We start from the raw sequence: 18,014 nt of genomic DNA, 5'->3' as shown, positions 1-18,014 counted from the left end.
GGATCCCATGGCCACAAGACAGCCAGAGAAGTCCGCCACTTCCTTATCTGTTCACTATGTGTCTGTGTATGTCTGTGTGTAATGTGCGGGGGAGGCTACTCTGTGTGTTGTGTGTGTGTAATGTGCGGGGGAGGCTACTCTGTGTGTTGTGTTCTGGGTACTTCATGTGCTGTTTTTCATCTCCTCTACACGCTGTGTTGAGAACCGCCATCGGTGAGATAACAGGTACTTTTCTGACAGCTTGGGGCAGTTTGAAGCGGTTTGGGTTAGACTACAGTCAAGTGATTCGATAGGCTTGAACTCAAGGACTTTTAGAGGGGTTCTATGGTTTTAGCTCTGGAAAAGGGACCAGCTAGCAACAGAGATTGGTTGGCTCTGGTTTCTGTACATGGATCCCCTGGGTTAGTGTGTGGTATGGTGGGTAGGTATATGACGTCGATGAGAGGATGGTGATGTGTTGTACTCTGGTATGGCCACAGCGAGGGTGGGGCATTCCAACAGCAGTTCCAAAGCAGTGCCTGATGAAATGACAAATGGCTTCCAACAAACGTAGGATTCCATAAACAACCGGACATAGACAACAACAAGTGACTCCCATGCTTTTGGGGGTAGGAGGGTTACATGCATCCATTCATAACATTACATAACACAGAGGAAGGGGACCATCTTGAGAACATGCCGTTAGGACATCGTTGTCATGATTACAGAGCTTTAGATTACCAGTGGTCTGAGGATGACTCACAGGAACACAACTAAATCAATGGTCACACAGTGAAAACAAAATGGCGCTGGGATGTTGTAACATTGTCACACAAGGTCAGATGACTGGATGCTGATGCTCTCAGACCACTGGTGATTCAACGTCCCCATAACTAACTGGGACTGAGCACAGGAAACACTCAGTGCTCCAAAACCACACTTGGCCCCTGACAGACCAAACACCACCAGGCATCATTAAGATAAGTGAGCATTCTGTCTGGCTGTGGGCTCTCTGACCCAATACTACTTCTCCTGTACACAGAACACTGAATACTACCTCCATCACTACTCGACTGGAGTCCTAAAAACCCAGCCAGACAGTCCCCTCCACAGTTCTCTGATTGGTTCATTGTAGAGGGGCGTGTTCACAATTCTTCATACAGGATCACTTACAGCTCCGTGGAGAGAGTGACCAGGAACAGTAGAAACCTTGAAAAAGCTGGTAATGTTAGCTGATTATAAAAAATGGCCGCCGCCTCAGTTGCCCCTCTACACCCCCTGAAGGGAAGTGGTCCCCACAGATCGGTCTTTACTTTCCACTGTATAATTGTTCTCTTATGCTGGTGGGCTGTTGTGTTTAGGCACGACTCCTTTTTCATGAGGTAAACTACAATTAGCTGGGCAGATCCCCACGGGGTAATACTTTAATTACAGTGCAGCTTAGTCTCTCTCTGGGTTTACACTCCGTTACTCTGATGTCCTCTGCTTCCGATTTGGCTGTGGCTTTCTGCTTTAATCTGCTCTGCTGGCAATGACATCAATCCTTTACAAAACTTAACTAGCCTCAAAATTGTTTTTACAAAAAACAATGAAACACAGCTGCATCGGGATTCCATTGAGATCTATCAGATTCATATAAAATATTAAACAATAATCTAATTACAGTCTGACTGGACAGAAATCACTTTCATAGAAATGTATCATATTTTGTCAGAACCCGTCTAACCAGCTGTGTGTTAGCTAACTGCTGAGAGGACTGTGTAGTGTACACGGTCCAATGGGTCCCGTCAGGGAGGTGTACCTTCTCATCGACCTCTCGTCTGGCCCTCTCCTCCTCTCTCCAGTGTCTCTCCTCCTCCTGCTTGGCCCGGTCCTCCGCCTCGCGCTTACGGATCTCCTCCAGCTGCTGCTTCCGCCGCCGCTCCTCATCCTGCAACTACACACACACACACACACACACACACACACACCATTCAGCACCGTGTACACGGCCCGGGGAGTCGTCCTACAGTCTATGATCTCCTAAAAGGTGTGCTTGGAGATTCATCTGTTGTAGAGTGGAATATATTTTGTTAAATCGAACCGTTTCATATAGTAGACCCAAATGTGTTATACATGAGTGTTATTCGAGGCCCTGCTCTCTAAGGTGAAAAGGTGGAAGTACAACTTAGTAACAAAAACTATCCTCAGATCTCCAACTGAAGCAAACCTACCGATGCCCTCGTCACACTGTCCTACCTTGAGTTCACGTTAATCCAGTCAGCCCGTGTTTCCTCAGTCCGTCACAGCTCAACGGTAAAGCCCTAAGGTCTGCACCTACACACGTCTATACACAGGCTCATTCAGCAGATTGGCCCCCTGTCAGGGGCATCGGGTTTCCAGACAAGGGCCCGTTGTGTTGAAAACGTCTAGGTCTAGATATTGTGGGGGAATGCTCTGTATGCTTAGTTAAACGTCTAGTGGGGGGAGGGGCATTTCCACTCTGCCACAGGATAGGTCGTCTGTGTTGAGAGAAGCAGTGTGCACTGCAGACAGGCACATGGCGACAGCTGGACATGCAGAATGAATGACAACAACGTGCAGCAATATCAAACAACAACAGCATGGCTGGGCAGAGTGGAGCAGAGGAGTGTCCACTTTGTTTTCACTGATGTCATGATGACCAAACAACAGACTGGAAGTCAATCACCAGATGAAACATGACTACAGACGGACAGAAGAAAACACTGTGCAACTTCCCCAATGAGAGAGGAGGAGGAGGAGAGATGCTACAGCATTCAGGCTGAGCACGAGCGTTGTTCACACACAGAGCTGGATGACTGGAATGAAGTGGACTGACACCCACACGGTGCAATGATGGTTACGCCCCGCCCCACATGCAGGTGACCGCTGCTGGGGAGGGTCTTCCACCATGCACAGACAGACCCCCACTGCAGCAGGCCAGGCAGCTCCCTGCTCTGAAACAACAGCTGCATGGTACTGAGCCTCCCTGGAACAAATACTTTATTTAACCATGCCCCAGTTAGTTTTAGATAAAAAAATGTTTAGGTGAGATTAGTGTGTCCTACTGATTTTCTTTTTCTTTCTGGGAATTGTTTTAATCAATGATGATGATGTATCTTATGAGGCATTATTATTTGATATCGTCTTTAAATGAGCCCTGACCAAAATAATTAGTGTGGCCTTGGGCTCTCACAGAGACCAAGTTAGATCACTGTTCCACAGATCGACAGGGTCCCCAACAGCCAATGAGAATCGCAGGATGACTTCCCCGTGGCTACTCTAGAGCCAAGAGTGGCACCTCCAACTTCCCAAACCCGCCCCACGAGCACAGCAGCCGGCCCCCAGGCCTGATGAGGGAGGGCAGAGAATGAAGGAGAGGAAACACAGGTGGAGCCCAAGACAAGTAAGAAAGGAGAAAGTAGGGAGAATGCGTAAAGATAGAACGTACCAAGTCTAGAACAGAGATTGCTGGGACAGCAGTCTGCTGCGGAAGAAGAGGAAATCAAAGAGAGAGAAAAAAGAGGAGGATAGGAACGTGGGATAAAGAGAGTGAGTAAAATAGAGATTTTAAAAAAAGAGGAGGAAGAAGGTGAAAACATTGCTAGGGGTTTTAGAGGCAGCAGTGATGTGGTGCCAGGAACATTCCTCCCCAGTATGGGGCTGATTACAGCCAGCGGTGAATGTACGGCCCACTTCCCCTCAGACCGATAACGCTCCACTTCGCTCCGTCCGATTCCTCGCATGGAGCCCCCCCCCCCTACCCCTGAGATGCCAGAGCCTGGATGGCAGGGACTCAGAAGAATGTTGCTCACTACTTAAGGAAACTTCCTGGAGTCTCACTAGACAGAGACAGTACTGTTGTAACAGTTACTAATGAGGAGTAATATACTAGAGAGGCCTCGCTGGTTTATGTTCATCTGTGCTGTTGTCTGAGGAGACCAGGGACATTAACCCTCGTTAGATGACGTTTTACTCGATTCAAGTCAGACTGTTTTCTTGCCGAATGTAACACTTTCTGATGGCCATCCTGTTAGACCAGGAGATGAATCATTTACAAATGGCCATAATATTAAAAAAATATATATAAAAAAAAATTATACTTTTCCATGTAGGTTTGTTGTGTGTTCGGCATCCTGCCCCTCCCTCTCTTGCAGCCAGTTGATAACAGCAGCTCAGCTTAGCATGTGGCAAAGCAATGAGCATAAGCATGTTGCAGGTGCACACTGCAAAACATTCATTGTAGCTAGCTACTTAATGGGAGTTCCTCAGGGGAATTCCATATCCTACTCTGTACCCATTGAAGGGATACATTAGGATAATGGAAATGAAGCCCTTTCTCTGTCGGATGAACTCATGCATACTGTTTTTGTGATCTGCATCCAGTATGATGGAAGTTTGAGGCAGTTTCGCAGGCTAATGCTAACTAGCATTAGCACAATAACTGGATGTCTATGGTATCTACTAGCATGCTGACAGTAACCATAGACTTCCAGTCATTGCGTTAACGCCAGTAAGCAATTACACTAACGCCAGTTAGAAATTGTTATCCATTGAGCTAACACTTGTTAGCAACTCCCTTCAAACTGCACACAGAGACCACAAGTTCATCTGACTCTGGAGAAGTAGATAAAGGACTTTTTGCCAAAATTCTGAAGTATCCCTTTAAGACCAGTTCCATTTCCTGTCTTCCCACTGCCCTGCTTGGCCCATGGCTGGCCCTTCCTTGGCATGAGAAATGTCATGCCCTGTGAGTCAAGTGACTCAAAATGTTCATAGCGCTCAAGTAATTTATAAATGGGTCTACTGTAATCAATGATGAGTCTGAATCTAATGATCTCAGCACTGAACATCTTGGGCCACGAGTCTTCCTCCATACACCTTACCTCCCTGATGTGCTGTATGATTCTCTATAGCACAGCGTACCTTCTCCATGTTCTCCAGTGTGCTACACTAGACCCCTGCTCTCCAGGGCAGCTCACCCTTGCTCTCTTCTCCGCCTCCAGCCGCTGCATGATCATCATGGAGTCCACGTCCTCGTCGTCATCCTCCTCATCTTCCTCATCACTCTGCTTGGACTCCTGCAGTCTTTTCTGGAACTGCCACTCCAGCATCAACTTCCTGAGCCGGTCGCTCTCCTCGGCCGTACGCTCCGGCTTGGCCTGCAGGTCCTGGATCTCCCTGTCCAGCAGGTCTACGATGTGCAGCTGCTGCTGCTTCTCCAGCTTCTCCCGGGCATCCCTCTTCCAGGGGTCTGGGGACAGGCTGTCGCTGGAGGACAGCGCCGCCTTGCTGATGGTGATATACTGCAGGTCCCGGCGCTCGATGGTGCGGGGCTGCTGCTGGGGGAGCAGCTCTCTGATCACTGTGTCCATTGGGTTACCCTGAGGGGGCAGGGTTGTTGCTCTGGGCAGAGTGGACAGTTTCTCAGGCCTGGGGGGCTGCTGCTGCTGGGCCTGCTGTTGGCCCTGGGGGGGGAAGTAGGGCAAGGGCACCTGCTGCATTGGCATGGGGGACTGGGGAGGGGGCATCTGATAGTGCTGTGTGGGAGGGGGGAGTGTGCCCCCATGTTGGTTGTTGTTGTGGGCTACAGGCATGGATGGGTTACGGACCTGTCCCAGCTTCCTCTCCTGTTCCCTCCTCTTCCTCTCCCTCTCCTCCTCTAACCGGGCCTTCTCCTTCTCATACCAGCGCTGCTGCTCCTCGCGCTTCTTGCGGTCGGCGGCTGCTGCCTGCTGCTGGGAGGCCGAGGGAGGGGGGGGTAGGGGCAGGTCGGGCTGGGAATCAAAGTCCTGGTAGTGTACAGGGGGCGGTGGAGGGGGTGGGAGGTCTGTGCGTGTGGCCTGAGCCACGGGGCCTGGGTGCGGGGCGATGGGGCCAGGGGTCTTCCAGCGTCCTGGGCCACTCTTGTGGTTGCTCTGGGTCTTGTTGGAGGAGTAGTTGAGGTGCTCCTGGCTGGAAGTGGAGGACTCCACGGAGGAGGAGACCTGGTGGTGGTTGACCCAGTGTTCCCCACTGCCCCGCTGGTAGTCAGCCTCTCTCTGTTGTTGCTGCAGGTGGACCAGGTCCTCAGGACGCAGGGGGGCTGGAGGGTAGCCCCCTGGGAGGTCACACAGCTCCTCCTGAGAGTGGCCCATCCGCTGAGAGGACAGACACAGCAATCACATACACAAACATTAACACAGTGCAAGAGCAGCACAGCACTTGTACACCACTGTATACACCTAGTACATGTATAAATTAGTAACATGCAGGTATAGTATGTCATATTATGATGATTCCTTTGCCTGTGTGCCCACCTGTATGGCGATGCTGCTGTTGTGGTGGTCTTCCATGGAGCCAGGAGGGCCCCTGTCGTCAGTGTATAACTGCCCCGCGGCCGGGCCCATCCGGTCTGTAGACTTGGAGGCTGGGATGGTGAAGTATTCCCTGGGGTAGGTTTGAGTGGGGATTGGGTAGGCCTCGGGACGAGGTGGAGAGGGCTCGTCCTATAGAAAAAGGGGACTACGATTAGAACACGCACTACGGTTGGCTAAGAGACGTCGGATAAACTAGACCAAACGCTCGTGGCCACGGTGCAAATTTCCGGCATCAGTGTTATTAACGGTAGCAGATGGCGGTGGGGTCCTGTGCTCAGGGAGACCATTGTTTGTTGACAGGATAAGAATGTTGGAGAGGCAGCACAAGAACACCACAGCTGGGTAGCTCATCAGTGATAGTGGTTGGAGAGCTGATGAGGATTTATTACAGGGGGAACAATAGATAAAGCTATTTTCAGTTACGCTGGAACGTTGTGATTTTACCACCGATAATGACTCTTAGTAATCTTGATTATTGTTTTGATTGTGAGAGCTGAGAAGAACAGATCGAACACAGGGAACGCTGCAATAATGTATCGTCTTGTGCCGGATCACAGTCCTGTCCTACTCGTGTGACATGTCCAGTTGTGTGACTGGTAATGTCTTGGTGTGGTCTGGTCTCATAACTGAGACAGAGTAGACCTTCCTCAGGGAGATATGTTACGGCGACATTCCTCTGACTGGTGGTGTTGCTGTGGTTACTCACATCAGCACACAGGTTGCCCGTGGAGACGGAGGTGATCTTTGTCCCAGGTCCTCCTGGGTAGACGGTATTTCCTCCTGGACTCTGACTCTGGTCTGGAGGAAAAACACCAGGTAGTCAGAGCTGAGCAGACACTAACTCAGTGGTCACACACACGTACACTACTCCAGTGATCACCCTTCACCAGCAAGTTGTCATTTATTGTCATGAATCTTGCCGTGGAGGCAGAACTTACTGATTTCCGCTAGATGGGCCATTTGCTTTTTGGTCTTAATATAAGGTTAGGCATTAGGGTTATTAAGGTTAGGTTTAAACATGAGATTATGACTTTGTGGCTGTGCTAGCTAGTGACCACTCTGCAGAGCTGCCTCCAGGGAAAGATTCATGACAATAAATGCCAACCTGCCATTCGCCATCTCTTGCCCTGGAGCGCTATGGGGTTTGGAGGTTTTTGTTCCAACCCAGCACAAAAGGTCCATGTGTTGGAGTTTATTTGAAAAGTTTAAGTAGGAAATTGCATGCATTTTTATGATTACAGAGAAGGTGGCCAAGTTTCAATTAATACTTTCCAGTCAATCATATTTCATGGCTTTTAGAAAGGGCTCACAGAGCTTATTTTTCCACTCACAGCTGTCCCGCAGTGTTAGCTATGACAAGATATTAATGAAGCAAGACAGACAAATTTAAGTGCCTTGAGTTTTATTTGCGTGTTCTACAGTCCTGTAAAGATAGTGGCTGACTGGGACAGGCAATGTAACATCCAAAAAGATCCTTTTGAAACATTCTCTGTAAAGCAAACTTTCATCAAGGTTTTATATGGTTTATAATTGGCTTCGCTTTTCATTATCAGTGTTATGATATCCGTAACATCCATAACAGATATGGATGTGATGGACATCGACGAATCACATCGACGTATATATCTGGGACGTAATTCATCAGACGTTTACTGAAGCAATTGGTGAGATCTTGAAAATGTGTCCTAGCTAAGATTATTTTGGAAAATGTATGCTGAAATGCATTTCTCACACATGGCAGTATAGTGTCTTCTTCCAATGAAACCCCCCAAAATACACTAACTTAATCCAGTGTCCAGAAAAGTCAATATCCAGTACCAGTCAAAAGTTGGGTCACACCTGCTCATTCCAGGGTTTTTCTTTAATTTGACTATTTTCTACATTGTAGAATAGAAGTGAAGACATCAAAACTATTAAAACAACACATATGGAATCATGTAGTAACCAAAAAAAGTGTAAAACAAATACAAATATATTTTAGATTCTTCAAAGTAGCCACTTTGCCTTGATGACAGCTTTGCACACTTGGCATTCTCTCAACCAGCTTCATGTGGTAGTCACCTGGAATGCATTTCAATTAACAGGTGTGCCTTGTTAAAAGTGAATATGTAGAATTTCTGTCCTTAATGCATTTGAGACAACCAGTTGTGTTGTGACAGGGTAGTATACAGAAGATGGCCCTATTTGGTAAAAAATAAATACAATTAAAAGAGACTTGCTTGGGCCAAGAAACATGAGCAATGAACATTAGACAAGTGGAAATCTCTCCTTTGGTCTGATGTGTCCAAGTTTGAGATTTTTGGTTCCAACCGCCGTATCTTTGTGAGACGCAGAGTAGGTGAACGCATGTGTAGTTCCCACCGTGAAGCATGGAGGTGGTGGTGTGATGGTGCTTTGCTGGTGACACAGTCTGATTTATTTAGAATTCAAGGCACACTTAACCAGCATGGCTACCTCAGCATTCTACAGCGATACACCATCCAATCTGGTTTGCGCTTAGTGGGACTATATAATTTCCTTTTCAACAGGACAATGACCCAACACATCTCCAGGCTGTGTAAGGGCTATTTGACCGAGAAGGAGAGTGATGGAGTGCTGCATTAGATGACCTGGCCTTCACAATCACCCGACCTCAACCCAATTGAGATTGTTTGGAATGAGTTGGACCGCAGACTGAAGGAAAAGCAGCCAACAAGTGCTCAGCATATGTTGGAACTCCTTCAAGACTGTTGAAAAAGCATTCCAAGTTAATCTGGTTGAGAGAATGCTAAGAGTGCACAAAGCTTTCAAAGGCAAAGGGTGGCTACTTTGAAGAATCTAAAATCTACAATATATTTAGATTTGTTTACCACTTTTTGGGTTACTACCTGATTCCATGTGTCATTTCCTAGTTGTAATGTCTTCACTATTACTCTACAATGTAGAAAAAGTCAAATAAAGAAACCTTGAATGAGTAGGTGTCCACACTTTTGACTGGTACTGTATATAAAGATAGAAAATGACCTGGTGTGGTGTCTGGCCTTGTATAAGGCTACCTGTAATTACTCAATCCTAAAGTACTATGCCAGGGGTGTCAAACATACGGATCTGGCCCGCTAGGGAGTCCAATCCAGCCCGCGGGTGGTTTGAGTAAAAATGTAAAACATTTAACTGAAACAAACTCAATATACTTTAAAATGACTAAACCTAATGGAAACTCTTTAGGATTGATAATGGACCTACATAATATACATACAGTTTCTTGACTGTCCAGCTCGCTAATAATCACAAAACAGCCAGGGAGCATCCACAATTCCAGAAATGATTGACAGAGGACTATGCATTGCAAATATTGACGACAAGGAAATTACAACCAATTTTCAGTGCGGCCCTCCGGACCTCGTTGCACCCCGGGGAAGAAAAAAAGAAGAGTTGGACACCCCTGTACTATGCCTTCTGCGGACATTTTAAAAACGCTCCAAATGACAACACGTTATGATAGAGTCGGATCAAGAAATCTTGTAGATTTGAATGTCTATTTCAGACTCTTAATGTCCACAACGGAGGGTGTAACATCCATAAGGGTTGCTTTTCCTCTCTAAAGTAATAACAGAAATGACAATATTCATTTGATTGTTTTTGTGTTCAGCCAAGCCTTTCCTTCGAAATGTCAATCCATGATTTGACCTAAAACAAACTCAGACTTTTGCTAATATGTTCAGTCTCCCCAAAATGCCATTTCAAGTAACATCCATAATACTTCTTATTTGCTTAATTTCTCCAACACGTGATTATATATATATTATATATTTTTTCTTCTTCTCCAAACCACAAAATATAAATAACAAAGAAAAACATACAACAGGTCAATATTAACAAGTCCAGTTTTTGGGGTATGCACTCCCTCCAATGGGTGCTATACTCACACAGCAAAAGTTACAATTCTATTTTGTGAGACAGAATGGACCCCTTAATTTTGCATGTAAATCTAATGTCCATGATGCTGGAATCGTCCATCTACTCACTGGCCACGTTGGGGCTGGAGCGGTGGTCGGCCCGGTTCTTCAGTAGTCTCTCCTCCCCGCTCAACTTCTTTGGTTCTGGGCAGGCCTGCCAGTCACCCTGGGGGCTCTCTGGAGAGCCGTTCTGGACTGAGTTGTTGTACAGTTCAAAGCCTTCACTCTTTGGTCTCAGTTTACCGTTCTTATCACGCCCTCCTTGTAACGCTGAGAGGAAAAGGAGGAAAATCATTTTTTATTTAACTAGGCAAGACAGTTAAGAACATTCTTATTAACAATGACGGCCTAGGAACAGTGGGTTAACTGCCTTGTTAAGGGGCAGAACGACAGATTTTTTACCTTGTCAGCTCGGGATTCGATCTAGATTCCAGCAACCTTTCGGTTACTGGCCCAATTTGTCTACCCGCCGCCCCTTAATGAGCCAACCATAGCAGACAGTACATTTACAATGGACATTGTTAACTATCAGTCACAGTCTCAGTACAAACACTACCAGCCAGCCAACGCCCATAAACTACAACCGTCTCGCTCCAATACCACAGAAGTCTAGAGGCTGAATGTTGAAAACAAAACAAAGTAGACTTTTGCTTCTGACATTTCATGGAATCTGGAGCCCACAAACCCTCATTATCTACTTAGTCAAACCTCGGCTTTCCTCTGACTCTAGACCGTTACTGGGGACAACAAGGAGGGACATTGTCTGCATCCGAAATGGCCGCCTATTCCCTATATAGTGAATTACTTTTTTACCTGCGCCCTATGGACCATAGTTAACAGCAGTGCCCCCGTTGTCCTAGCAGACCCTTACCTCTGGGCATCATAGGAGAAGGCTGGTTGAGGAGTGTGGCCAGGCCGTGGTAAATAGCACCCTGTTTGGCCACTTCCAGTGTCACCACAGAGCCTGTCCTCGTCATCAACTCTGCAGCCCTGAGAAGAGATAATAATGGGATTCAGAATTCATTGGACTGGGAAGATGATTGAATGCAACAGAACAAAGCAAATATGCCAAAGTCCTAGTTTTTCATCATGGCAGTACCAAGGACGGATGTTTATGAGGCTTCCATTGTCCATTGGCAGGCCAGGAGTTAACAGTACTGTATCAGGAATGGCATTCTCCATACGCAATAGTTCTTTAGAAGAAGTTCATTTCCCAACAGTTTTCGACTGTCTGTTTGGTGCTCAAGCCTTGTGGTTAATAATTGGCAGACACACACACAAACAAACTTCTCAAAGCAATCAATAAATCCAAGACTCGGACCAGATTCTGTCGTCAGTTTACAAGCAGATCTAAAAGTAATGAGCCGTGTGCTTTTAAATCAACGTGGCAATTCGATTTTAAAAGTCCCATTTTTCCCCCCTACGAGAATAGACAACGTTATAGATTGAGCACTGAGCCTCAACTGTTTTGGCATTTGGAAACCAAAAGAAAATGTCCAAAAGGTTTGTGTTTGTCTGAAAGTGTATTGTTTCTATGGTGGGTGCTTATATTTATCCGATGTACAAGTATGTGTCACACTCATGTGTGAAATTGAATTGAGCTTTTATTGCATATCCCAACTCTCCTGAGACACCCTCAGAGAGTGGGGTACCGGTCAGGGTCAGCCTTTACCAAGCAATTAGGGTTTAAGTGCCTAGCTCAAGGGCACAGACAGAGTTTCCCCCTTGTCGGCTCGGTGATTCGAACTAGCGACCTTTCAAAAAGCGCTAACCCAACGCTCTTAACTAATCAGAGAGGTGTGAACCAAGGATAAGCTATTCATTACTACTAGACCCAACATAAACATAGTGGAGGTCATTGTAAGTCAGTGCACTGTAGATAGTCTCTGCTTGTTCTACGCGATTGAGCTCATTTCCTTCTATGGTGTGACTGCTGCTACTGAAAGAGTTCTTTGTATCAAATTGGCCTTGATGTATCCTATCGGTTTCATCTTGGTTTCTCCACTCTTCAGCGCTTTATATGGATAACAACAGCAGGACATTACGTGTCCTGCTTCACTCCTAAACCCGGGTTGTTCTGTACACAAGGTCCAATTGGTGTTGTGTTGGGGAGTGACCCGGGGCGAGGCGGGTCAGGGAAGTTTGAGGCATTACCTCTCCTGGGAGAGGCCCACCAGGCTGCGGCCGTCCACACTCAGCAGCTGGTCCCCTGCAGCCAGACGCCCGTCCTAAACACACAAAAACAAATGTAACACGCACACAGACACACACAGAGGAGGGAGAGGGAAGGAGAGAGAAGTCATATTATAGCAACATTGTGAGTCAATCTAGATGAGGTCATTCTGTATGGAGTCTGCATGATCTAAAACCCTCACCACTTCAGCCGCACCTCCCTTCACAACAGACTTGATGTAGATCCCGAGCTTGTCCTGTCCAGCACCCTTGAGAAAGACAGACAGAAGGGAACACATCACTTTACAAGCCAGACAGTCTGAACACGTGGCCCATAGTGTTCTGTTGTAACGAACGTTACTGTGGAGCGGATGCTGATCAGCTGACCTGGTAGAACATTGTTTACACTAAACAGAGACCATTTAGTTTTAACGTAGCAGCACAATTCCTCAATAAATCACACAGCTACTGTAGCACTATGTGGAGGCATCGGTCTGCAGTGAACTGCCAACTAAATTAAACTATTCATCTGGAGACTAGAGACCCTGAGCAGGACAATTTATATTAAAATCGACAAAAACAAACATGGTACTAATAATGAGGCTACATGAGACGAGGCCAAAAGGTGGCTTGGCATGATCCATACCATCTGCTGTTCTGACTAGCCCCTTCAACCAGTTCAGGTTCCCTTTCAGCGTCGCCACATTTAAAACACAGGAAAACGACAAGGGGATCCCACGAATACCTCTGACCAAACTAAAATAAATCACTTCATACCAGTTACAACAGGTTAACCTAAATCATTTCACTAGCATCCAATTGAAAAATAATCCTAGAATACAGTTGTGGCCAAAAGTTGAGAATGACACAAATATTAATTTCCAAAGTTTGCTGCTTCAGTGTCTTTAGATATTTTTGTCAGATGTTACTATGGAATACTGAAGTATAATTACAAGCATTTCACAAGTGTCAAATGCTTTTATTGACAATTACATGAAGTTGATGCAAAGAGTCAATATTTGCAGTAATGACCCTTCATTTTCAAGACCTCTGCAATCAGCCCTGGCATGCTGTCAATTCACTTTTGGGCCACACCCTGACTGATGGCAGCCCTTTCTTGCATAATCAATGCTTGGAGTTTGTCAGAATTTGTTTGCCCACCCGTCTCTTGAGGATTGACCACAAGTTCTAAATGGGGTTAAGGTCTGGGGAGTTTCCTGGCCATGGACCCAATATATCGATGTTTTGTTCCCCGAGCCACTTAGTTATCACTTCTGCTTTATGGCGAGGTGCTCCATCATGATGGAAAGGGCATTGTTCGTCACCAAACTGTTCCTGGATGGTTGGGAGAAGTTGCTCTTGGAGGATGTGTTGGTACCATTTTTTATTCATGGCTGTGTTCTTAGGCAAAATTGTGAGTGAGCCCACTCCCTTGGCTGAGAAGCAACCCCACACATGAATGGTCTCAGGATGCTTTACTGTTGGCATGACACAGGACTGATGGTAGCGCTCACATTGTCTTCTCCGGACAAGCTTGTTTCTGGATGCCCCAAACAATCGGAAAGGGGATTCATCAGAGAAAATTACTTTACCCCAGTCCTCAGCAGTCCAATCCCTGTACCTTTTGCAGAATATCAGTCTGTCCCTGAATGTTTTTCCTGGAGAGAAGTGGCTTCATAGCTGCCCTTCTTGACACCAGGCCATCCTCCAAAAGTCTTCGCCTCACTGTGCGTGCAGATGCACTCCCACCTGCTTGCTGCCATTCCTGAGCAAGCTCTGTACTGGTGGTGCCCCGATCCCGCAGCTGAATCAACTTTAGGAGACGGTCCTGCCGCTTGCTGGACTTTCTTGGGCGCCCTGAAGCCTTCTTCACAACAATTGAACCGCTCTCCTTGAAGTTCTTGATGATCCGATAAATGGTTGATTCAGGTGCAATCTTACTGGTAGCAATATCCTTGCCTGTGAAGCCCTTTTTGTGCAAAGCAATGATGATGGCACGTGTTTCCTTGCAGATAACCATGGTTGACAGAGGAAGAACAATGATTCGAAGCACCACCCTCCTCTTGAAGCTTCCAGTCTGTTATTCGAACTCAATCAGCATGACAGAGTGATCTCCAGCCTTGTCCAGCCTTGTCTCTGCTGCTAAAGCCACTTTCTACCACTCTAAATTCCAAGCATCTGCCTCTAACCCTAGGAAGCTCTTTGCCACCTTCTCCTCCCTCTTGAATCCTCCCCCCCTCCTCCCTCTCTGCAGATGACTTCGTCAACCATTTTGAAAAGAAGGTCGACGACATCCGATCCTCGTTTGCTAAGTCAAACGACACCGCTGGTTCTGCTCACACTGCCCTACCCTGTGCTCTGACCTCTTTCTCCCCTCTCTCTCCAGATGACATCTCGCGTCTTGTGACGGCCGGCCGCCCAACAACCTGCCCGCTTGACCCTATCCCCTCCTCTCTTCTCCAGACCATCTCCGGTGACCTTCTCCCTTACCTCACCTCGCTCATCAACTCATCCCTGACCGCTGGCTACGTCCCTCCCGTCTTCAAGAGAGCGAGAGTTGCACCCCTTCTGAAAAAACCTACACTCGATCCCTCCGATGTCAACAACTACAGACCAGTATCCCTTCTTTCTTTTCTCTCCAAAACTCTTGAACGTGCCGTCCTTGGCCAGCTCTCCCGCTATCTCTCTCAGAATGACCTTCTTGATCCAAATCAGTCAGGTTTCAAGACTAGTCATTCAACTGAGACTGCTCTTCTCTGTATCACGGAGGCCCTCCGCACTGCTAAAGCTAACTCTCTCTCCTCTGCTCTCATCCTTCTAGACCTATCGGCTGCCTTCGATACTGTGAACCATCAGATCCTCCTCTCCACCCTCTCCGAGTTGGGCATCTCCGGCGCGGCCCACGCTTGGATTGCGTCCTACCTGACAGGTCGCTCCTACCAGGTGGCGTGGCGAGAATCCGTCTCCTCACCACGTGCTCTCACCACTGGTGTCCCCCAGGGCTCTGTTCTAGGCCCTCTCCTATTCTCGCTATACACCAAGTCACTTGGCTCTGTCATAACCTCACATGGTCTCTCCTATCATTGCTATGCAGACGACACACAATTAATCTTCTCCTTTCCCCCTTCTGACGACCAGGTGGCGAATCGCATCTCTGCATGTCTGGCAGACATATCAGTGTGGATGACGGATCATCACCTCAAGCTGAACCTCGGCAAGACGGAGCTGCTCTTCCTCCCGGGAAGGACTGCCCGTTCCATGATCTCGCCATCACGGTTGACAACTCCATTGTGTCCTCGTCCCAGAGCGCTAAGAACCTTGGCGTGATCCTGGACAACACCCTGTCGTTCTCAAATAACATCAAGGCGGTGGCCCGTTCCTGTAGGTTCATGCTCTACAACATCCGCAGAGTACGACCCTGCCTCACACAGGAAGCGGCGCAGGTCCTAATCCAGGCACTTGTCATCTCCCGTCTGGATTACTGCAACTCGCTGTTGGCTGGGCTCCCTGCCTGTGCCATTAAACCCCTACAACTCATCCAGAACGCCGCAGCCCGTCTGGTGTTCAACCTTCCCAAGTTCTCTCACGTCACCCCGCTCCTCCGCTCTCTCCACTGGCTTCCAGTTGAAGCTCGCATCCGCTACAAGACCATGGTGCTTGCCTACGGAGCTGTGAGGGGGAACGGCACCTCAGTACCTCCAGGCTCTGATCAGGCCCTACACCCAAACAAGGGCACTGCGTTCATCCACCTCTGGCCTGCTCGCCTCCCTACCACTGAGGAAGTACAGTTCCCGCTCAGCCCAGTCAAAACTGTTCGCTGCTCTGGCCCCCCAATGGTGGAACAAACTCCCTCACGACGCCAGGACAGCGGAGTCAATCACCACCTTCCGGAGACACCTGAAACCCCACCTCTTTAAGGAATACCTAGGATAGGATAAAGTAATCCTTCTCCCCCCCTTAAAAGACCTAGATGCACTATTGTAAAGTGGCTGTTCCACTGGATGTCATAAGGTGAAAGCACCAATTTGTAAGTCGCTCTGGATAAGAGCGTCTGCTAAATGACTTAAATGTAATGTAAATGTAACACTCACACCTGTGTTAACAAGAGAATCAATGACATGTCAGCTGGTCCTTTTGTGGCAGGGCTAGAAATGCAGTGGAAATGTTTTTGTGGGATTCAGTTCATTTGCATGGCAAAGAGGAACTTTGTAATTAATTGCCATTCATCTGATCACTCTTCATAACACTCTGGAATATATGCAAATTTTCATCATACAAACTGAGGCAGCAGACTTTGAAAATGTACATTTGTGTCATTCTCAACACTTTTGGCCACGACTGTAGTGTGGAAGAACTCTTGAGAGTCAGTGTTTTATGAGAGTGGACTAAAAATGTATCTACCATGATGAAAAAGGTATTTTCCCATGGCTGAGCTCTCAAAAAGGTAACTAACTACCCACCCAATATGGCATGCCCAGACGGGCAAGATTTCAGTTAGCCGGTAATAGCCAGCTTTTGTCCATAATTATTTTGTTTTTTAAAGCTGATAAATAAAATTGCCATCGGACAATTGTCCAGTAAATAACAAAAAAATCCCATTGCGTAATAATGCTTTTTAGCCTATTCCTTGATAGAAATACCAGTCGATGTAAATACATTTGACTGTTCAAGCCTATTGGCCTATAGGTTAATTTGCATAATTTTGTGGAATTAAATTGGCGCGTCTACAGTATATTCGTTATGCATCTCATTTATCACGCGTACAGCATACAGATACAGAGCCTTCGAATTGAAAATCTGCCAGACCGCGCAAGAGCTGCTGCAGCATCTTGTGGTGTTTTCAAGACAACTAGGAACCCGGAAAGGTCAAATCATGACGTCAGTGATCTTCAGGTCGGAAAGTCGGAGCTCTAGAAAGAGGCCCGAGTTAGTTCCAAGTTTGATGACCATTCAAAATAAAATATTTCCAGTTGAAGCTAGTTCCCCCCCAGTACCTCATCAGCGCATCACACACCACGCTGCAATGAGTTGGAGGCAGTATGAATTTTGTTAACTGTTTTCCCGCTAATTGCATTACGGAATGAACATTTGTGCATAGCCTACTTACTGCCTTGTGCGCATTGCTGCGCATATAATGTGAAGAAATAATAGTTGATCAACATTTGAAGCTAAACGTTGTGATCGGTTGCATCAGGCCTTTTGGCTGGATAAATTTGGGATCTATCGTCCCACAACTGTCCCAGAGTCTGTTTGGAATAGGCTATTTCGTTCTCGACAAGCTGACCAATAGAATAGGTAGCCTAAACTTTTCTACTATAGTAGATTGACATAAGCTAGTGATTTGGCTCTTTGTTACTCGTCTTGTTGGCTGAGGAAAAGTACATCTGGACAGTTATAAAATATTTAAGCGCATGTTCAAAGTGCACATCAGAATTTGGTAAAAGGACCGCACATTGTTGCATCCGCGAAATGCATGTTCTGTTAATATGAATTACCATATTCTAAATGTGATTCCTGTCATTCTGAGCACGGTGGGTGGACGCCCTAATCAGGCCCAATGCTTATGGGT

At 46.8% G+C, this 18,014-nt stretch overlaps 1 protein-coding gene across 13 annotated transcripts in view; it reads right to left on the bottom strand.

The window, feature by feature from the left end:
- The window catches only part of LOC115139431 (afadin), a 147,534-nt gene that overhangs the window by 6,798 nt on the left and 122,722 nt on the right, over window positions 1–18,014 (bottom strand). For all 13 annotated transcript variants that reach the window (XM_029676793.2, XM_029676785.2, XM_029676790.2 and 10 more), the window contains 8 exons: window positions 12,649–12,714; window positions 12,428–12,501; window positions 11,145–11,263; window positions 10,343–10,543; window positions 7,045–7,136; window positions 6,279–6,467; window positions 4,962–6,119; window positions 1,781–1,915 (listed from right to left, as the gene is read on the bottom strand). In XM_029676793.2, coding sequence (XP_029532653.1) covers window positions 1,781–1,915; window positions 4,962–6,119; window positions 6,279–6,467; window positions 7,045–7,136; window positions 10,343–10,543; window positions 11,145–11,263; window positions 12,428–12,501; window positions 12,649–12,714 — 2,034 coding nt within the window. The remainder of the gene's footprint in view (window positions 1–1,780; window positions 1,916–4,961; window positions 6,120–6,278; window positions 6,468–7,044; window positions 7,137–10,342; window positions 10,544–11,144; window positions 11,264–12,427; window positions 12,502–12,648; window positions 12,715–18,014) is intronic.

Source organism: Oncorhynchus nerka, linkage group LG13 (assembly GCF_034236695.1).
Source record: "Oncorhynchus nerka isolate Pitt River linkage group LG13, Oner_Uvic_2.0, whole genome shotgun sequence".
NCBI classification, from domain to species: Eukaryota; Metazoa; Chordata; class Actinopteri; order Salmoniformes; family Salmonidae; genus Oncorhynchus; species Oncorhynchus nerka.
Note: the sequence above shows the minus strand (reverse complement) of the source record. Positions and strands in the feature narration are given on the sequence as shown.